Below are 22,632 nucleotides of genomic sequence, written 5' to 3'. Positions count from 1 at the left end.
CGGGACCTCATCGATGTCCGATTGACTAACCCCTATTGCAACCATGTCTATTCGAGATCAAGTAAACCAAAATGCTGCAGTCATTTCGTCTATCAGTTCCTGCACTCACAAGAAGTCCAGAACAAATCAGTATCATAATCAAGAATTCCATTTCATAAAGTCATCGAGCAAAATACTGTCAGCTCTCAGTATCCTTGAAGCTCAAAGAGACATCAGTGACTTTAGTATCAAAATCAAGGCATCTATTGACAAAGGAGCGGAGTAACTCCCCTCTTGTGCATCCCACTGCACCAGATCTTCGGCCAAGCTGAATTTCTGGGTTCCGTTTGGAGTAGACTATGCTAAACCAAAACATCGAGGTAAAGTTTCACAATCCGAGGAGTATCTGCTAGGTCCTCCTCCTCCATCCACTTCGCATCAAATGCAGGAAAGTTCTTGAACTTAACCAAGAACCCGCCTTCGGACTTTACCTTTCTTCGTATCATTATGTGCCAAAATCTGTTCACGAACAAGGATCTCCTCGTTTTCTTCCACTTTGGGTTGCTCATCAGGCTCCCCATCATCAGGCACATCATCCTTAACAAGTTTCAAGAGACTCACATGCAATGCATTGTGAATCCTCAAAGTATCTGGCAGTTTCAATCGGAAGGAGACATCATTTATCTTGTCAGTAATCTGGAAAGGTCCGTAGTATCACATACTAAGCTTTGGAAAAAGCCTCTCCTTTCCCTTTTTCTTTCTTAGGCGTGCCTTCTCAAAAGTAAGAGCACCCAATCATCCTCCTTCAGTTTCCAGTCGCGACGATGGCGATCCGCTGCCTTTTTCTGTCGTTCTTGGGACTCCTGCAAAGTCTCGCGAACCTTGGCAAAAGCCGTATCCAAATCTTGCGAATATTCATCCGCTTCAAATTTCTAATCTTTCGTGCTCAGGAAGGATGGAACCTTCGCAGCACTTTCAACAATCTCACATGGCGTCTTCCCCGTCGAAGAGTATATCGTGTTACTATAGGCAAATTCCACCAAAGGTAAGTTCTTTTCCCATTGAGTCTTCTGATCCGAGATACAAGAGTTCAATAAATCTAAAATCACTTAATTGGCAATCTCAAATTGCCCGTCAGTCTGCAAGTGGAACGATGACGAGAATTGCAACTGCGTGCCAATGTTCTCCCAAATTGCCTTCCAAAACCAAGAAATCTGGGGTGTCTGTCGGAGAGAATCGTCTCAGACGTGCCATGTAATCGGAAAATCATCGTGATCATTCTGTATTCTCGGGAGATCAAAAAAATGAAATCCATTTCAATATTTTCCGAGGGGTGGGTGGGTATGGGTAAAGGCTCTAACAATCCCTGTGCCTTATGCCTGTCAAACTTGAACTTCTGGCATACCAAGCAACTGCGCACAAACTCTTCCACAGCCTCATGAGTTTCCTCCAAAAGAAATATCTCTCTACCCCTTTCATGGTGGTAGCAATGCCGCGGTGACCCGTAAAAGGTGGACAGTGGCAATCAGTCATAAGCTTTTCCCTCAACGGTTGTGTAACGCACAACATAGTCTTTTTCATCAAGTAGCCTTCCCGAAGGGAGTATCCCGCTACTGTCTCCCCATCTCGTATCCGTGTGAAAATATCAGCAAAATCTGTATCTGTGGCATACTGATTGACATCCCACTGCACCAGAGCTTCGGCCAAGCTGAGTTCTGGGTTCCGTTTGGAGTAGACTATGCTAAACCAAAACATCGAGGTAAAGTTTCACAATCCGAGGAGTATCTGCTAGGTCCTCCTCCTCCATCCACTTCGCATCAAATGCAGGAAAGTTCTTGAACTTAACCAAGAACCGCCTTCGGACTTTACCCTTATTCTTCATATCATTATGTGCCAAAATCTATTCAGGAACAAGGATCTCCTCGTTTTCTTCCCCTTTGGGTTGCTCATCAGGCTCCCCATCATCAGGCACATCACCCTTAACAGGGTTCAAGAGACTCACATGCAATGCATTGTGAATCCTCCAAGTATCTGGCAGTTTCAATCGGAAGGAGACATCATTTATCTTGTCAGTAATCTGGAAAGGTCCGTAGTATCACATACTAAGCTTTGGAAAAAGCCTCTTCTTTCCCTTCTTCTTTCTTAGGCGTGCCTTCTCAAAAGTAAGAGCACCCAATCATCCTCCTTCAGTTTCAAGTTGCGACGATGGCGATCCGCTGCCTTTTTCTGTCGTTCTTGAGACTCCTGCAAAGTCTCGCGAACCTTGGTAAAAGCCGTATCCAAATCTTGCGAATATTCATCCGCTTCAAATTTCTAATCTTTCGTGCTCAGGAAGGATGGAACCTTCGCAGCACTTTCAACAATCTCACATGGCGTCTTCCCCGTCGAAGAGTATATCGTGTTACTATAGGCAAATTCCACCAAAGGTAAGTTCTTTTCCCATTGAGTCTTCTGATCCGAGATACAAGAGTTCAATAAATCTAAAATCACTTAATTGGCAATCTCAAATTGCCCGTCAGTCTGCAAGTGGAACGATGACGAGAATTGCAACTGCGTGCCAATGTTCTCCCAAATTGCCTTCCAAAACCAAGTCATAAATCTGGGGTCTCTGTCGGAGAGAATCGTCTCAGACGTGCCATGTAATCGGAAAATCATCGTGATCATTCTGTATTCTCGGGAGATCAAAAAAATGAAATCCATTTCAATATTTTCCCAGGGGCGGGTGGGAATGGGTAAAGGCTGTAACAATCCCTGTCCCTTATGCCTGTCAAACTTGACCTTCTGGCATACCAAGCAACTGCGCACAAACTCTTCCACATCCTTCTTCAGTCTCCGCCAAAAGAAATATCTCTCTACCCCTTTCATGGTGGTAGCAATGCCGCGGTGACCCGTAAAAGGTGGACAGTGGCAATCAGTCATAAGCTTTTCCCTCAACGGTTGTGTAACGCACAACATAGTCTTTTTCATCAAGTAGCCTTCCCGAAGGGAGTATCCCGCTACTGTCTCCCCATCTCGTATCCGTGTGAAAATATCAGCAAAATCTGTATCTGTGGCATACTGATTGACCATATCCTCGAAGCTCCTATGATGTATCGCGGAAATAGCCAGAACCAACGGTTTTCGAGACAAAGCATCTGCCACCACATTCTTCTGTCCCTGCACATGGACAATCCGGAAGTGGAACTGTGACAAGATGTTCACCCACCGCATCTGCTTTTCCGAAAGCTACTTGTGTGACAAGAAGTAGCGCAAACTCTGATGGTCTGTAAAGACAGTAAAATCCGCTCCGAGTAGGTAATGCCGCCACTGAGTAAGAGCGTGGATAACCGCCAAAAGCTCTTTCCCATAGATCTGTGCTCTCATCTCCGGCCTAGAGAACAAACGGTTCTCGTAAGCTATGACATGGCCTTCTTGCATCAAGACCGCACCCAGACTTTTTAGGTTATTTGCGGGGGGAGTGACGAGTGTAACAGACTTGGACACTCCAAGTCAAGAATCAACCGCGACAGCACCAAATAGCCACTTCAAAACAATTCACAAATCACAATAGATTTGCACTGGCCCGGCGGAGTTCCGTGCCTAGAGATATTGGCCCCAAAGACTGGCGCCCCTTTCGGTATTTCTTTTTATATTAATCAATCATCAAAGTACAAGAGAGCGGTTAGGGTTTCACTCTCAGACTCTACGTCCAGATGCTCTGAGAAGTGAGGCCCTCACCACTAATTTAAAGGTTACAAGGGATGCCCAAAAGCAGAGCCCCAAAAGCTTCAAATCAAAAGCAATTGCTCTCTCTCTCTCTCACAGAGAGTCAAAACATGAAAGCAAAAGCATTCTCTCTCTCTTTCTCATTTAAGTAGAGAAAAAGTGAAATTTGCGTCGCTCATCATTTTCCAAATTTTTTTTTAAAAAAATAAAAAAATAAAATAAAAATTTCAGCCTCCGCGATTTCCGGAAATTAGGGTTTCTGGCAAAAATTAGGGTTTGCAGGATTTTTATGGTTTTTGGCAGAAATTAGGGTTTCTTCTGTCCGCCACGTCATCACTTTGTGACAACGAGGTAGTCGTTGAGTAGCTGTTTGTTGTCTTGTAACATATACATATGTGAGCATTTGTGTTGCATTGTGATGTGCCAACCGCTGAATCTTCCTAATTGGATGAGATTGTTTGGGTATGTAATTTTAGTGCATCAAGACATCCGTGGAAGATCAGTGCGGTCTGGGTGTGATGGCTAATTTTACTACGCCGGAATATCAAGAGTTCCGATCTGGACAAAAGGAGAAGCCAACTCCTTGATCAAAAGAGTCGAAAGGAGAAGCGAACTCCTTGATAGAACCGAAAGGAGAAGCCAACTCCTTAACAAAAAAAAAAAAAAGAGCAAACTGATTGTCCCTCGGATCGTCCCTCGGAAATATTTGAGCTAACTTGAGTTGTTTTGCAGATATGCTGTAATCGTGGACGATTACTTTCTTTCAAGAAGGGGGGATGTTACGAATTGCTGACGTGTCAAGCCACTGAAGAACAGAGCCGACTTGTAGGTCCTGGCCAAAGGGTCTAAACCCTAAGAAGAACAAGTAACAACAGAAGAAGAAGTCCTACCAACTTATGGGGACCCCGTCCGATGGGGCCCAAGTGACAAAGGAATTATAATGAAGCTGGACCCTCACACACACATACCTGCCCATAAATTGATGACGTGGCAGTCGTACGGACAACCCAGATTTTTCGTTGAAAGTGCTGACGTGGCAGATTTCCGCAAAACGCGCTAACAATGCTGACGTGGCAGTTGTGACGTGACAATGCTGACGTGGCAAAACGCGTTGACAATGCTTTTGGGACAGTTGCTTTTTAGTTTGAAGCTTTTCACTGTAATTGCTTTTCAGGCCAAGGGCCTTTAAATATGAGGCTAGGGCTCATTCTCTGACATGCTTCCTGGAGAAGGTGCAGAGGCTGGAGTACCGGCTTGTACTGTGTTGATGCAATATAAAGAAATATCGAAAGGGGCACCAAGGTTTGGGGCCAATACTCTCTGGAGTGGAATTCCGCCCTCCGTGTTGCGTGTCGTCTCTCTCTCTCTCTCTCGGTAGCACTCCTATCATTTCTTTGTTTGTAGTTTTCTTGTTTGTACCCAGACTTGGTACTAGACTCATCATTGTAATCAGTTGGTCTCATAGGTCATTTTGGCCTCTTGTAGACGTTAATATATCATTTCATTTCATTTCATTTTCTCTCTCAGTTCAGTTGTTAATGAAGTGCTAAAAGTCTGTTCAATCTGTTCTCTTCTATTGGCATGTGGTGCCCCTCTTGTGACAGCGCTAGTAGATTCAACATTCAGCCGTGGCGTCGTCGTCGACATCATCGTCATTCTTTGCGACCTAGATCCAAGGAACCTCGTTGTCGACAATCGTTGTCGACATAGACCTCGTCGTCGTCGACATAGACGTCAGTACCTTGTCGTCGACATCATTGTCATCGACACAGACCCATCAGTACCTCGTCGTCGACACAGACCCATCAAGAACCTCGTCATCGCCATCATCTTCGCCGACATAGATCCACAGAACCTCGTCGTCAACATCATTGTCGTCCACAAAGACCCCATCAATACCTCGTCGTCGACATAGACCCCATCAGTTTCTCGTCGTCGACATCACTGTTGTCGACATAGACTCCATTATTTCCTCGTTGTCGTCATCATCGTTGTCGACATAGACCCAACAGTACCCATCACGTAGTACCCATCACGTCGACATAGAACCTCTCAGTACGTGTAGTACCTTCAGTAGCATCAGTACCTTGTAGCATCAACATCTGAGCATTTAGTCATTGTATTAGCATTGTCCAAGAATAAAGAAAGTACTTGCTTTGGCAATAGAGCAAGGGGCTCTTTGTGGGTTTTGGACCCGACATTCGATGTTCTCTCTCTCTCTCTCTCTCTCTCTCTCTCTCTCTCTCTCTCTCTCTCTCTCTCTCTCTCGCTATCTCTCGTGTCTCTCTCTTTCTTCAGTTCTTTCAAGTGAAGTAAAGTGTCCCTTGCGTTTGTGCGGAGTATTAGATCCTAGCTAAATCCTTAAAACACTTCCGCTGCACCTGACATTGGTATCAAAGCTCTGTGCGTGCTTCGGCTTCGTGAACCCAAGGAAAGAACCAAGAACCTCAAGAACTCAAGAACTAAAGAACCACCAAGAACCCAAAGAATCCAAAGCACCTCTCTCAATTTTTTTCCCTGAAGAATCTTCGAGTCTCGACCATGGACTTATTAGCTCCCATCTTCATTGCCATGTCTTTGAAGGAAGATCGACATCGGATACACGAAAACCAAGATCTTGAGTACCAAGATTTACTTGCCTCTGATGCGGCTATTGAAGGAGTTGGAGACAGGATCCCTAACCCTCTTCTGCATTGGCCAATGGCATCCATGTAGTCTGGATGGACTTCTGTTGACAAGAAACCCTTGGAAATACCTCCAAGCACCCTTACTTTTCAGCTTCACCCGCAATGTTTTCAGGACAGGACTATTCGGGTGGTAGTACTTGCTCGCAAGGTAGAGCTAACACGAAGGCTGGTATTCTGCGACAATAGTAAGGCTACTTGGTAACTCGTTTGGTTGGTGTTTACATCGCACCAGATCTACATCCGCAATATCCTCTAGTTTGGAGGAGTTCATTTGTGATGCATTTATAGGCATCAGAAGCAATCAACATCAGAAGTCCAGAAAGAATCAATGAACAGAAGTTCGGCAGTTGTGCCTCACCTTCAACAAGGGGGGATGTCATGTGCGGACTTGACTTGCGCTTCGTGGACATGTTTCTGCTACAGTCTAGCATCAGTCGTCTAGCTTAGGACCTAGCTTGGCACTTTCTGAGCCTCTAGCAGGATGTGCATGTCCAGGTCGATCATAGTTGCATACCCTCTCTTGCACAGGACAATATTCAGCATATAGGCATTTTACTGCATGTGAACCGCCTCTTAAGCCATTTTATTAATAAGCCCTGATGCATTGGTAGCAGAACAACGTTTTTAACCTTCATGATCAGCGTTTTTCAGCCAACGTTTTTCAGTTTGGAGCACTTGTATATCCCAGCCCTAGCCTCGTCATGGTTGCAGACCCTTACCATCGACACTGCTAGCAGATTCCGGCATTCAGCTGTAGCCTCCTCGTCGTCTTCGTCGTCGTCATTGTCGTCGATCTAGATCCATAGAACCTCGTTATCGACTTCAAAATTTGGAATGAGAAAACTGATTGTCCCTCAAATACAATAAGGATCTAGTAGCAAGGAGAGTATAGAGAGATATGATGCAAAGTAGGTTAGTGGCAAATCAAAACCTTTAGATTAGCACACTATTACAAATTGATGGCGTCATCCACCCATGCTCTCTCAAGGTAGAGCTTAGATGGCGATTTAGATAGCTAGAGCAAGTAGGAAATACAAGGGGCTAACAATCCTTCAACAAGGATGTGCGTGTGTGTGTCAAGTGTGCACACCTCTAGTGTGTAGTGCTTAAAATACTCATGGAGAGCCTCCTTATATAGATGTAAGGGAGCCTCTAAACGCCCATGTGTAGTCACCCTTAGATAGCCAAGTCCAAGTGTCACGTGATACATCCAACCCTATGTGTCCGTGGACAAGCTACAACATAACAAGGGTTCCGTCAGTCCAGTCAGTCTAGATTAGAAGTGATCTGGCACTTTTGTGAGTCTGTTCGCAGACCGTGCATGCTCAGACACTTAGTATAGATGCATATCCTCTGGTTGCACACAGCATGATCATAAGCATTCCCATCAAAATTCATCAGAATCCTTCAGAGGAATTTTCTAGTGCATTTAGCCTATTTTACCTACTTTTGACGTTTTTCACTTATTATTTTTAAGTGACTTTTGTTGGAAAGTAGGTAGGGAAAATTGAGTAAGTTTGTATATAAGCAAACCTAGACTAGCACTTTCTGGCAGAAGAGGTAGTAGGAGCTCCATCGCTCAACACGCAACTTCTCAGCAAGAACCTCTCTTGGTGGCATTTTTTCTCCTCCAAGCAAGAACTTTAGTCCCTAGCGTTTTTCATGCAAGCAACCTTCGCCACAGATCCCAAGCATTGGCGTTTCCGGCACTCAGCAGACCATCGTCATCAAGCTCAGCAAATCTGTCGCCAGAAGCCCTAGCGTTTCCAGATTTGCAGCGTTAGCCCTAGCGTTTTTCATCCTAGCTTCATCGCCAGGCAGTCCCAGCCCCTAGCGTTTTTCCTCCAAGGAACTATCGCCATAGACTACCCCCTTTGCTGGCGTTTTCAGCATATCAGGATCGCCCTCAACCCTGGCGTTTTCAGCAGACAAAGACCAGCAGATTCCAGCCCTAAAGAACCATCAGATTTTCAGTAGTGAGTCCACAGATCCAGCGTTTTTCAGCATGCTTTGATCGCCCCAAAACAGCAGATTTTCAGCAGGTAGAATTCAGCCCACAGCAGCGTTTTTGGTCTTAGCAAAATTCAGCCATTAGCGTTTTTGGGACAGCAGATAAAGAGTAGCAGATTTCAGCCATAGCGTCGGTCTCACCATTTCCATCGTCGTCATCGACCTAACCTAGACTTGCATCAGTCACATGCATCCACTTTGTACCAGTTTGTGCAATCAATAGTAGACCACTCTCGCCGACGAGAGTGGGGCCTTCGGAGGAGGGTTTTACGTCGTCTCTGGTGCCGTATTCTCTTCTCTCTCTATCTCTCAGTCTCATACACTTGCACGCAGTGTCCGTTCACTTTGTGTGTGATCATAGCACTCTCTCATTAAGAACGGAAGGCTCACATTTCCATAAGAACAAAAAGAACCTTGAGCACAGTTCGGAGCACTCATCTTGAGCAAAGTTCAAACATTCATTCTGTTGCACCTTACATTGGTATCAGAGCTTTGGCAGTGTTCTATATCACTCAAGGAAAGAACCACAAGAATCAGAAGAATTTTTTGCTTGTTGCGGTCTCACGAACCCAAGTTCTCTTGGGCGTGTTGATTCCTAATCGTGTTTTTGAAGAGTGATAGGAATCCCAGGAAAGAAGGGCTTGTCCAGCATCCCTTTGTGCCTCTTTTCACTCATTGAGAGTGGACTGTGCACTTAGCGGCTGGCCAATGGACGTGAGGTGGAAAAAAGCAACCTTGGTGTGAGCGCAAGGCCGCCAAGGGGTGCGCCCGCGGAAAAGAGCAGAACTCGGGTGAAGAGAAGATCCTTCTCAAATACAGATTGCAAGCGAAAGAAAACCTCAAGACCCTCAAGAATCCAAGAACCTCAAGATCTCAAGACCCTCAAGAACCCAAAATCCCAAGACCCACAAGAATCCAAGTTCCTCGTGAATTTAAGAACCCAAGATCACAATGCATGGTCATCACCCGAAGCGGAATGGATACTTCGCATACAGGTGATGAGCATGAGAGTGGCGAAGAAGAGTTTTCCCCACGAGGAGTTTTTCCCGACCCTCCCCCTTCTCCATCCACGCAACGAGTTGTACCATATCCTATGGAGGCGATGGTCAAGTCGATGATGGACATAATGGCACAATAACAAGAAGTGAATCAAGAAGCGACTCGCGTTGCGCTGGCACAGCAAGAAGCGACTCACCTTGCTTTGGAACACGAGCGCGACGAACGAAAAGAAAGAAAAGCACAAAGAAAGGAGGAAGCCGAAGCAAGACGAGTGGCCTTGGAGGTCGATCGTGAGGTTCAAAGAGCGGCCTTGGAGACCGAGCGTGAGGCTCAACGAGACCTCCGCACGCAAGAATTGGTTCGACAAGTACTTGCCTCGAAGTCTGAACCAGCCAAAGAGGTTGGTAGTTCATCAAGTGGCGCAAGCCGAGATTCGGACTCCAACAACCCAGTCACAAAGAAATTGACTTTCAGTAAGTATGATGGTAAGATGGATGTTACGGTTATTCATTCTTGGTTGCATCAATTTAATCCTTATTTTGCGACAACTAAGAAGACAGGAAATAGCAAGGTTTTGACGGCAGCTATGTACCTTACCGGTGATGCCATCAATTGGTACCACGCATGGCAAGAGGCACAGTTAACTGCGCACCTAGAGGAAGCCGACTAATTCACGCCCCTTTCCTTCCATTCGGCTGATTTCCAAGACAAGCTCAAGGCGTGGTTTATGCCACCTCAGTACCTCGCACGATTGAAGGACGATTTGGTACGCTCTCAAACAAAGTGGTATGCCGGTTATGTCTTTTTCTAATCGTGTTAGTAGCTAGGTACCCAATTATGCAAGTCGGATGATGAGCGCAAAGAGGCATTCCTTTACGGATTGGACGAGTATATGAAGTACGATGTCGAGGTGCTCGATCCAATCGATCTCAACAAGGCGGTAGCGATTGCTCTCGCACAGGAGATGAAACACAACAAGGGAAAGCCTAAGGAGAACAAGACGTCTACAAGTACCTCTCCGACTTCTCAAAACCCTCTGAACGGTAAGAACGGTAACTCTTCTAACCAATCTTCCAATAGTCTCTCAGAAAAGAACTCTCAAAGTGAACCTAAGGGTAAGGCTAACACAATTGCTAAACCTAAGCTCACTCGAGATGAAAAGGTAGCACAAGGAATTTTAGGAGGATACATCACGTCGGAAGAGCACATCATTTATTCTGAGGAAGGTCGTTGTTTTCATTGTCACATTAAGGGTCACATAAAAAGAACATGTCCTAAGCTTGAATCGAATGAATCTAAAGAATCCATAGAACCCACTTCCTCTGTCAATGCAATTAATGATAACACAAGGGTGCCCCAAGTTTCTCCTGACCCTCCCATTGATGATTCTCATTAAATGTTATGGTCATATGACGGGGCAACGTTTTGTCATATTGTTTGACCCAGGTAGTATGCATGATGTGATCAGTTCCTCTCATGTTGAGAAAGCCCGCCTAGAATTTAGTCAGAAATCTCCTCTCGAGGTCTTTGGCTTTGCTCCTAGTATGGACTCTCTCATCACGAAAGAGTGTCTTGGTGTGTTGTTCACAGTTCAACAAGTTGCTTTCCTTAGAAATTTTTTTGTCTCTTCTCTCTCAAGATGTGATATGATTTTGGGCATTCGATGGTTTCGTGAGTATAACCCTCTCATTGATTGGGCGGAAAATACGTTCACTCTCAATGCCAAAAGTGGCTCTCCATTGTCATTCGTGGAGAGGAAGTTGTTCATTCTCCTTCTCTCATTGCTAATGTGCAGGCGAAGATTGAACGGATTCAGGAGAAGGAGACTCTCTCAATCTCTTCTTCTCCCAAGCATGACATACATGATTTGCATGATAATGATGAGCATGATGATTTGGATGACACTGACAAGCATGATGATTTGCATGATCAAGATGTGATTTCTCACAAGCATGATGATTTGCATGACGATGACGTGATTGTTCACAAGGAGGATGTGTTAGTGGATGCTTTCTCTAGTGAAGCTAACCTCATTACAGATTCAATCAATCACGAAGAACCGATCTTGGCTCTTGAGTCGAGGTTCAAAGAACCCCCTCAAGAAGAACCGATCTTGGCTCTCGAGCCTAGGTCCAAAGAACCCTGAGGAAGTATTATGTGTTCGCATGATTAGTCAGCACGCATTGTACGAGTGTTACATTCGTGATCGTTTCCTATATTTTAGTCAGCGTCTTTATGTGATCCCTTTTCTTAGGCATGACATATTGTACGTTGAGCACGTTTCACTCATGAATGAGCACGAATGTATGCGGATTGTTCATGAAAAGCTGAAAAGTATGCATTCAAGGAAGTCACATTCCATGTCTCTTTCTTGGCATGACACAGTTGTAGAAAGAGCACAAGAAAGAATGAGCACCAAGCATGGGCATTTCCATTGTGTTTTGCCACAGTTGATTGATTTAGATTAGAAGAGAAAGATTTGATCTCATTGTTTGTGTGTGTGTGGTGAACCGTTTGGCACTCCGTCGATTTGTTCATCTACATTGCATGCAGAGCCTTTGAGGAACATGAGATTTTTTCCAGTCACTTTACATGGAATAGGTATGTTCATGGTTTTGTGTTGGAAATGGTTTCAGGAATTTTCAGCCATGGAGATTCTTGAAGACGAACGAAGGAGGCCTCTAGACGAAGTTAAAGCATTGAAGGAGCCACATGAGACTTTGTGTCGCTTTCGGCGCGGCCCAAAGAAGCAAGCGTTGCAGACCTTTATGAAGTTCAACTACCGGACGACCCACACATCAGAGTGGGCCGGCGAAGAGTCCCTTTCAGGACTCCGGATGCTATTGGCGATCTCCTTCGACGCCATACAGTTCGGTACCAGTACCTCACTTTGCAAAGGAGGGGGTGTCACGTGACGCATCCAACCCTATGTGTCCGTGGACAAGCTACAGCATAACAAGGGTTCCGTCAGTCCAGTCAGTCTAGATTAGAAGTGATTTGGCACTTTTGTGAGTCTGTTCGCAGACCGTGCATGCCCAGACACTTAGTATAGATGCATATCCTCTGGTTACACACAACATGATCATAAGCATTCCCATGAGAATCCATCAGAATCCTTCAGGGGAATTTTCCAGTGCATTTAGCCTATTTTACCTATTTTTGACATTTTTCCCTTATTATTTTTAAGTGACTTTTGTTGGAAAGTAGGTAGGGCAAATTGAGTAAGTTTGTATATAAGCAAACTTAGACTAGCACTTTCTGGCAGAAGAGGCAGTAGGAGCTCCATCGCTCAACAGGCAACTTCTCAGCAAGAACCTCTCTTGGTGGCGTTTTTCGCCTCCATGCAAGAACTTTAGTCCCTAGTGTTTTTCATGCAAGCAACCTTCACCACAGATCCCAAGCATTGGCGTTTCCAACACTTAGCAGATCATGGTCATCAAGCTCAGCAAATCTGTTGCTAGAAGCCCTAGCGTTTCCAGATTTGCAGCCTCAGCCCCAGCGTTTTTCATCCTAGCTTCATCGCTAGGCAGTCCCAGCCCCTAGCGTTTTCCCTCCAAGGAACTATCGCCATAGACTACCCCCTTTGCTGACGTTTATCAGGATCGCCCTCAACCCTGGCGTTTTCAGCAGACAAAGACCAGTAGATTCCAGCCCTAAAGAACCATCAGATTTTCAGCAGTGAGTCCACAGTATCCAGCGTTTTTCAGCATGCTTTGATCGCCCACAACAGCAGATTTTCAGCAGGTAGAATTCAGCCCACAGTAGCGTTTTTGGTCTTAGCAAACTCAGCCATTAGCGTTTTTGGGACAACAGATAAAGAGTAGTAGATTTCAGCCATAGCGTCGGTCTCGCCATTTCCATCGTCGTCATCGACCTAACCTAGACTTGCATCAGTCACATGCATCCACATTGTACCAGTTTGTGTAATCAGTAGTAGACCACTCTCGCCGACGAGAGTGCGGCCTTCGGAGGAGGGTTTTACAACGTCTCTGGTGTCGTATTCTCTTCTCTCTCTATCTCTCAGTCTCATACACTTGCACACACAGTGTCCATTCACTTTGTCTGTGATCATAGCACTCCCTCATTTAGAACGGAAGGCTTTCCCTGCCATAAGAACAAAAGGAACCTTGAGCACAGTTCAGGGCACTCATCTCGAGCAAAGTTCAAACATTCATTCCGCTGCACCTTACACCAAGTAAGACTCTCCCATGCGCCCATATGTAGCCGCTTTTGGGTAGACGAGTCCGCCTAGAATTTTGTCACCGACTGTTAAAATCCTGCCATCAGCTAAAGACCACCGGCCACCGGACGGCCGTTTTCCGATTGTCTTCCGGTTGCCATGTAGCCAAGATATTTCGGTGAAAAGGAATATTCCGTACCATCCACGATCACAAATAAAGATCTCATTAGCGTGCAAAGCTGGAATCCTCCAAATCCAAATATATGTGCAATAATGGCTTCTCCTCATATGGGGGCCTTACAAACTGTGCAACATATATTGTGGTGCCAAAACTGAGAGAGGTGGGCATTGCAAGTATATCAACATAAATGACCCTTGGAATTTTTTGATTAACTTGAGTTGTTTTGCAGATATGCTGTAATCACGGACGATTACTTTTATCAAGAAGGGGGGATGTCACAAACTGTTGGCATGTCAAGCCACTGAAGAACGGAGCCAACGTGCAGATTCGGTCGAGGGGCCTAAACCCTGAGAGAAGTAGCAGCATCAGAAGTTCCAACCAACTTATGGTTCCCATTTGATGGGGCCTAAAGTAAAGCAGCCCACACACACACACACACAGACAATCTCTTGCATAGAAACTGATGACTTGCAGTTGTACGGAACCCCCGTTGACGTGGTAGAAAGTACGGAATTCCGTGTTTTACGTTGCAGCTTCTAACGTGGCAGCTGTATGGATTTTCGCAATTGGTGTTGGTTACTTTTGGACCATAAGCTTTTGAGTTTGACCGCTTTTCATTACACTGTTTTTAGAGGCCAAGGGCCTTTAAATATGACCCATGGGCTCTCACTTTGGGAGTCTACCCATGGGGGATGCAGAGCAGAGCCATTGGAGTTGTACTGAATTCAAGCAATATAAAGAACTACCGAAAGGGGCGCCAACGTTTGGGGCCAGTGCTCTCTTGGGGTGGAACTCTGCTACTCAAGTCTCCTGTCGTGCATCTCTTTTAGTTTAGTTGTTATTTGAAGGGCTTAAAGTTGTTCAGTCTGTTCTTTTCCATTGGCACGTGGTGCCGTCCCTGTGACATAGGTGAAACCACTCATGGATCTTGTGACATGGCTGATTTTTTGTGCTACATTGTGTTGTTGGGCGCGAGATTATTGTAATAGGTGCTGTCGGATGATTTTTGAGCATCAGTTTAAGATATCAGATGAATTTAGTGCTCTTAAGCACTAGTAAAGGTTAACTTTTAAGTTGCTTTTGGGCTCACTGCCTAAATATCTGAAAATGTGGATTGCCTCAGTTGTATCATATTGGGTGAGTGGTCTCGCAGACTCCAGTTGTAATCTAATAGTTATTGTTACATTAAAGAAATACTGGCATGGGCACCTATTTGGGGGCGAACACTCTCTGAAGGGAAACTCCCCTCTTCAGGGTTGGATCTAAAAGTGTTCGGAATTTGAGTTTGCGGTTTCTGAAGTGTGTTCCAGTGGTTTTTCCGTTGGCACATGGTGCAGCCTCGTTTAAGTGGTATTAGAGAGCATAACAGTTTCCTTTTTCACGAAGCTAGCCCGTCCTACTTACAGATTTACAACTGAGGTGTGAAGACTACACAAGGTGTCTCGTCAACGAACTACAGAAGTTGCTTTCCAAGCATTCTTAAGGCAATTTACCGCACTTGCTGAATCTCAATAGTTTCTGAACTACATGAATAATGCAACCAGTTCCACCGCCTTATGTACCTGGAAGTTCAAGGGCTTCTATACAAAATTCGGGAGAGTAATAGGATTTTGAGGCATCTAGACAGCTCGTACAGAGTGTAGAGGGGATCATAGGATGCAGAAATGAGACAGTAATTCACTCAATATGGTCGTGACATAGACCACTTGCCCCCCTTTCCAGTATAACCTTCACGCACCTCACATCGTCACACAGAATAAGCGGACCAGCCAGCACCTTCTGCTGAAGATGCTGTTACTGTAGAGACTAGTTTTTGAGGTTCTCGGTGGACAGATTTACAGAGGGGCCAGGTACAGGGGTGTCCACATATGACCAAAAGGCCAAAGGGCTAATCTTCCAAGCGCTCAGGTTGGCTGCTAGACTGCGCACCTCTACCAAGCTGGGAAGGATAAGAATGCAGAAACGACAACTCTAGAGTTGCAGCCCAAAAATGACTCTAGTGAGATTCAGCTGAGCAGCAATTCTGCCCCCATCATGATTGAGCACTGGCAGAAGTTAGTCATTATGCATTAGTGCATTTTGTACGATGATTGATAGTAATGTTAAACAAAGATGTAAAAAAGTGACACATGGCAATTGATTGATTATCTGGTTATTTCCTTTAAGATGGGGGCACAAGCTATTTTTGTCAAAATTTTCATCTCAAAATTTGGGCTGTTTTGTAGCCAAGGAAGCAGCAAGGGGCTGCAGAATTGATTTGTAGGGCTGATAATGATCATAGTCCATCATCCTCAAATACAAATCATGTAAGTGTCTTATTTTTCATTGCTATGTCCAGTTTGGTCATAATTCATACAAGACTTTTTCTGTCTGTGAAACAAAAAATTTACATGCTTCAAATTTTTTTGAACCTGTTGTTAGATTCATAGTTGTGAACCTGCTACTGGGACTGGAGCTGGTCAGCTGAGTCCAAGGAGGAACAGGTATCAGGCATGTTTTAAGACCTTCCTAGTGAAGCTATTTTTTTGTGGACTCATGGTTTGTTTCGTTTGTACGTCGGCGTCTCATTTAAGACCTACTTTCAGGTTTTGGATGCTTTGATGAGGCTCCTCTGTCGTAGGCCCCCTCCTTGTGCAGAAGCTTTGTGGCATACAGGCTGGTTGTTACGCCAGCTTTTACCCTATCATGAGCAGAAACTACGTGATTATCATCTCTGTATGCTCAGTGTGAGTTTCATTTTCTCGGCATAGGTTCTTAATGTTGATTTTGGCAGCTTGTCAACAGATTGATGGCAAATTAGAATTACCTTTCAATCCTTACGAAACGTCTGATCAAGATTCTTCATAACATTTGGCAGAAAGCATACACAGCAGCTCAAGAGGATCTTATGGCTGAAGTAAAAGACTGTTGGTGTGACTTAGTTCCAACATTAATGGTTGAAGAGTGGAAGATTTGCAAGAAAGGTTTATGTTTTGCTATCTGAAGCTTACTGGTATTTTTTTTTTTGACGTATGACGTTACAGTTACTGAGTAGTTTTCTGTTTTTATGACTAGCAGCATCAGAAACGTCAGCTTTGAAAAAGGATACCTCTTTTGTGCTCTGGCCAAGTCCTGCAGTTACATTTCCAAGTGGTAGGCTTTGTTTCTTGTTATGTTTTCTTATGACTTTGATAACAGGGCTTGTTAATTAATTTTGCTATAATCTGCCAGGTGAGACTTCCTCGTCTCATATCGGAGAGAGGATGCAAGCAAGTGTGAAGGTACTCTTTCAGATTTTGCATTTTGATTTCAAGCTCTCTGCATGCTGGGGCTGAGTTTTGTATCTCTCAGGTTTTTGTCATCCTTCATCAGCTTCGAACTCTGGTGGTGGAAGGTTCAATACCAGATGTTCCAAACCTGAATCAGCCCAATGAACCGGCTGCAAGGCCAAAGACAGGGAGGTCTGGTATTCAGCTAACAGTAGTCAAACGAGACATGGAGATAGATTTGAGTAAGTGTGCAGTTGTGACCAATGCGTTAGGAACTATGACAAACACTGGAACTTTATATGTCTGTGCAAGTTGTATTGGATGCAACTGTTTCTCTACTGAAGGTGTCGGATGGTTTTCTACTCTTTGTAGAAACAAAAGGAAGTTATATTCATGTACGCAAAAGGATAAAGGGGCCTACAAGTTCAAAATAATAGTTGTTAATGAGAAGTGTATAACGTGAGATAATGGATTCAAAGCACCTAGTGTGTGACTGGTCCACTGACTGGTGTGATCTGCTCAGTTCAGTATCTCTGTCATGAGGCCTCGAAGGGTCTTTCATGGTGCCTCTTTTGATTAATGCCTAGTTTGTAATTGCCTTGATCAGTCAATGCTGGATGCCTGGGGGACATGGTCCTAGCATTGGACTGCCTCCCTCGACATAGTATGATGGTTTGTTCAAGGTGACTCCCCAAGAGCGTGGCAATTCATGTGAATTGCTCCCGGGGGAGGCGTAGTAGCTGTAGGAGTAGACATGGAATTGCTGGCTATGAATTGTGTTAGTCAAGGTTTCTTTGACACAATGATTTTTCTTTCAGGATGATATCTCGTAGATAGCTATGCTCAAGCTTGATGAACCTGAAGGCATCTCTGATCCTAAAACTCCATGACCCTTCATAGTAGGTCTGAATCCCTTCTGGACGAGGCAATGGTATTGCCTTCAAATCTCATCAATGGAAAATGCACGTACAAGTGTAGTATTTCAATTACAGATCTGGAAAATGCGATCCTGTTTCGTTGTCCCCTTTTGTGGCTCCCCTCTTGAGGAAGAGGTGGTGCTCCAGATCCTACTGACCTGTACTGGCCATAGCCCCAAAAACGTTTGGCTCTATGGAAAGCCCTCATGGTATGCAGCACTTCCGGTGAACTTTTGGGCAGTCACTCTCAGCCATCCACTTTGCATCCATGGCGAGGTTAATCCTTTGACTGGAAGGTAAATCTCACGGTTAAGGCACGTATTTTATTGCCTCCAACCTGTTAAAAGGACCATAATATTTAGTGGGAAGCTTTGGATAGAAGCACTCTTTGACCTTCATCTTCTTGAGCCTTTTCAAAGCCTTAGGAGTGAGAAGCACCGAAACTCATTGCCTAAAGTGGAGTCATTTGCGAGAATCTTCCTAGCCCGCATTGACTTTCGTACACAAGAAGGGCCGTCCCTCTCTCGCCAAGTGACTCGTGGCAAAAGCGCTGCCAAGAGATCTCCGGAGTCCTAGCAGCCAAGGAAGGTCCTACCCCATGGGTCGGCTGCAGGGTGGGAACGGGAGGAGATGTGGAAGCAGGGGGGCTAGTGGGAGATGGAGGAGTGGAGGGGCGAGGAGCGGCAAAAGGAGAGGGGCGAGGCCGGGGGGGGGGGGGGGGGGGGGGGAGAGGGACTGTTGAAGGTGAGGTTGAGGTGGAGGGTGGAGTTGGGACCTTTCTTGCTGAAGAGGGTCTAAACGGTTCCCTGTGGGAACCCACTGCTACTCACCTAGAGCCTAGCGACCACCTGGAGGGAGAGGCTGACGTGGTGGCCCCTGTCGACGTCTACCACGGACCTGCTGTCAACCCTTCTCTACCCGAGCCCCAAGCCTGGAGGGTGAGTCTGCCTGAGTACCTTGTGACTAGGTCTGTTGCTGTTGGCCAGCCCTAGGAGGTTGGGGCTGAACCTGAGGTGAAGGTCGAGGCCTCCTCCGTGGACAGGCCTTTGCAAGATGGCCCATTTGACGACAAATGAAACACTGATTCGGGAGGCTCGAATACTCCACGCTCTGGCAGAGCCAACCACCACTCACCCGAGGTATTAGAATGACCTTCGGGAGGGTGTGGGTGTCCCGAACCAAAACACGTACTGTGGGAATGCCAACTGCCTTGGCAGCTAGAGAGGCTGCCGTGCAAGGTGTCTCCAGAACAGTCCCAATCTCTGAACCTATCCTGGATAGGAGTGGAAGGTACTCTCTCCTCAGGCCGGGGAAGCAAACTGAGATGGGAAGGTCTGCATCCTTGACAAGAACGTTGGTAGCTGGTTCGAAACCATGGCGCCACTGTCAAAAATGAGCTCAAACTGCTCGGATGGCCAGGGGGCTCATCGCAATGACCTTGGACTCCATCTCGGAAGTCTCAAACTCTATCTGGTAATAGCCATGCCGGAAAAGCTGAACGTCGAGGATCTTGTCCACCTCTGCTAAAAGGCGGACCTAGAGGAGATCACGCACCTCTCCTTTGCCAGGGCGGGTGCCGATGATCTTGCAGATGATGGAGGTCGCCTAGAGGCGCTCCACCTCTGCTGCGAGGCTCGCTTGCTCTGTTGGCGAAAGAGCAAGTCGGATGGTGGGCTCTGCAAGGTCGGGCGAGGGGGCTTCTTGAGTGTCCCTCTAGGGTGGAGCATGAGCCTCCATCTGTGTTTGCTACTATGATGAAAAGGGGCCGAGTGAAGACAACCCTCTGAGAAGCTTCGACGGGTAATGTCAAAGAAACCTCACTATCGAGGCGAAGCAGAGTGAGGCTTGGCGAGTGTGTCGAGACCATCGTCGTTAGGCTGTAAACAGCCCACCAGAATAGAGGCGGGGCAGGTGGGCAATGAAGAGAAACAGGGGGCAAGGGGCGACAGTGAGCAGAGTGCGGGGCAGCGGGCACGTGTTGGACGGGAGAGCAACGTGTAGGTGCTGGGCAGGGTGGGGGGGGGGGGGGGGGGGGGGGGGGGGGGGCACGCCGAGGCCTGGCGGGGGGTTACGTGCAGGGCACAACACGCTGGGGCGGGCAGGATGGCTGCACGCAAGAGGTGGGGCTAGAAGAGGCTACGCGAGGACAGAGAATGCAGCGATGGCGAGGGGTGGTGCGGGTAGCAGCAGCGAGCGCGAAAAAGATCAAGTATCGAATCCCAATACTCTTTTTTTCTTCTTCTCTCGAGGCGGTTTTCACTGTCTATTCAGAGAGGGTTTTGGGCCACTTTCTAGAGTCATGAGATATAAGGATCAGAGATGCCTCGGATTATACTTACTGGAGATTCGCATACACAGAGAGGACCTCTTGAAGAGGGGCAGAATGAGAGATCCAGCGACAACGGAAGATCACAGATTTCTTTCAGTCACAGACAAAGGTGTTTGAGCAGCCCCCACAACCTAACAACACCAGAGGCACCAGGGGCACCAGAGGCATACTGCTTGATCAGGCGATAGAGTTGGGGCGGTCCCGTCGCCCACGGATGAGAGGGCCCTCTCGATATCGACGCAGATTGCGACAGAGGATCCATACCATACTGGCGCAACATAGGAGCTGTCTCGGATACTGATGTATATGTATATGCTGCCTCAACTGTCAGAGAGCTCCATTGTATCAGCTCACACTTTGTCTTCCCTTTGTATCAACTTTCACCCTACCCCTACCCACTATTTTCTTTCCAGTTCTTTGTACTTTTTGTACCCAGACCTGGTGTTAGATTCACCACATGTAACCTTTTGGTCTCATAGGTCATTTTCGCCTTTTGAAGATGTTAATATTACATTTCGTTTCATTTCATTTCATTTCATCATCTCTCTCTCTCTCTCTCTCTCTCTCTCTCTCTCTCTCTCTCTCTCTCTATGTGTGTGTGTGTGTGTGTGTGTGTGTGCTGCAACCCTCTGCGCGCTACACTGCCGTGCTGTTTGCTGTTGCTGTTGCACCTGCACACTACCCCCTTGTTGCCCTTCTACGCCAGCAAACCCCCCCCACCCCCCACCCAAAAGTGCCGACATGCCGAAGAACGCTTCGAAGAAGGAGACGACCAAGCCGTTGGAGATGAAGAAGCCGGATGATAAGATGACGTCCTACATCGCGGATACCCTTGATGCCTTCACTAATCGGTCATACAAGCTTGAGAAAGAGGTTGAAGGCTTGGCCAAGGAGAAGGAAGCATGGAAGGAGGAGAAGTGGGAGGAGAAGAGGGAGAAGGAGAAAGAAGAATGGAAGAAAGAAAAGGAAGAGCTTAAGGAGCAAATCGACCTCCTCTATGCTTCTATCGCATCCCTCCTCCCGAAGAAGGAGAGATTAAAGTGGAAGCCAAGGAAGCCCTCAAAGAGGAGATCACCAAAGCTCTCATGGCAAGCATCGATGACAAATTGGAGGCTACCAAGGAAGGATGGGTTGAAGTAGTCAAGAACATAAAAAAGGAGGCAAAAGTGGAAGCCCAAATAGATGAAGTGTTCATCATACACAACCATTGAGGAAGAGAAGATGCGACAAGACCGCCGCCTCAATGTACGAGTGACTGGCATCAAAGATGAGGAGGGGTCCACACCCGAGAGTGATGGGAAAGCCCTATGCATGAAGCTTGGGTACAAAGAAGACGAGGAGCCGCCCTTCTCCAAAGCTTGGAGAGCCGGCAAAGATCCACAAAAAAGAGCCCTCATCCTCCAATTCACCTCTGAGGAGTCTCGAACATCCTTCGTCCGAAAGAGGGTCATCCTGAGAGCGCTCGAGGGGCCCCCTATCTAATGTGACGACGACCTCACCAAGAGGCAACAGGACCACCGCCGAGCATGCATGCCTAGAGTCAAGAAAGCTCGCAAAGAAGGGGGGAAAGAAGGTGGTATACCGAGATGGTAGGGTCATCATTGATGGCAGGACCATCGCATAGGGACTCGCGGACTATGGGACACATGAAGAGATCCACCTCGCGGTTTGGAAGTGCAACGGGGATCTATGGACACACCCAGAGAGACTTGAGGAGGTGATGAGAGGACGGGACATCATTCTTCTGACAGAGACACATGAGAGTCCAGACGAGAGTCTACCAAAGATTCAGGCCTTTCAGTGGGAGTCCTCACATCGAGAGAGCACCCGCCAGCACACCACATGAGGGTCAAGAGGGGTGGCTATACTCGTCAGATAGGGGTTTCGGAGCTGGATACAGATTGTTGCACGAGACCCACAGGCCGGTTACCGTTGGATCCGTTTTGAGCTATCACAGGCTAGGACTATATACATCGCCCTCTTCTACTTCGCCCCCTCAGGCTCCAGGTTTGGTACCACAGAGACAACAGAGGGAGGAGAGACTATCCCCATACACATGCTTGTCAGATGAGATTATGGAGTACTCTACACTAGGGGAAGCTGTCACGAGGACGTGGCAACTGCTAGCCTTAGTTGGTTTCTTTCCAATGATTTTTATTTGATTTTTGGGACCCTCTTTTTGAAGTCACAAATGGACGGACATTGTGTGGCGAGTATGAAATGGCCGATGGCTGAGAGTTTCACCCGCAATCGGGAAGGGCAGGTTGTCGCGAGATGGTCGGGCTAGTCGACATTGAAATCCCAGCAGTAAAAGGGTTTCTAGGCTCAGTTCAAAGTCATTTAGGTCCCTCGCTACACTTATAAGTTGGTGGGTACTAGGAAATTAACTTAAAAGAG

The 22,632-nt window shown here is 46.4% G+C and overlaps 1 protein-coding gene across 3 annotated transcripts in view; it reads left to right on the top strand.

The window, feature by feature from the left end:
• LOC147431246 (CLEC16A-like protein) overlaps nt 1-22,632 on the top strand; it is a 107,827-nt gene that overhangs the window by 77,750 nt on the left and 7,445 nt on the right. For all 3 annotated transcript variants that reach the window (XM_086493861.1, XM_086493859.1, XM_086493860.1), the window contains 7 exons: nt 15,967-16,047; nt 16,163-16,231; nt 16,327-16,467; nt 16,599-16,704; nt 16,799-16,873; nt 16,952-17,001; nt 17,072-17,231. In XM_086493861.1, the coding sequence (XP_086349987.1) occupies nt 15,967-16,047; nt 16,163-16,231; nt 16,327-16,467; nt 16,599-16,704; nt 16,799-16,873; nt 16,952-17,001; nt 17,072-17,231 (682 nt within the window). The remainder of the gene's footprint in view (nt 1-15,966; nt 16,048-16,162; nt 16,232-16,326; nt 16,468-16,598; nt 16,705-16,798; nt 16,874-16,951; nt 17,002-17,071; nt 17,232-22,632) is intronic.

Source organism: Adiantum capillus-veneris, chromosome 21, assembly GCF_014529385.1.
Source record: "Adiantum capillus-veneris isolate H3 chromosome 21, ASM1452938v2, whole genome shotgun sequence".
NCBI lineage: Eukaryota > Viridiplantae > Streptophyta > Polypodiopsida > Polypodiales > Pteridaceae > Adiantum > Adiantum capillus-veneris.
This window is presented reverse-complemented; position numbering and strand designations above follow the sequence as displayed.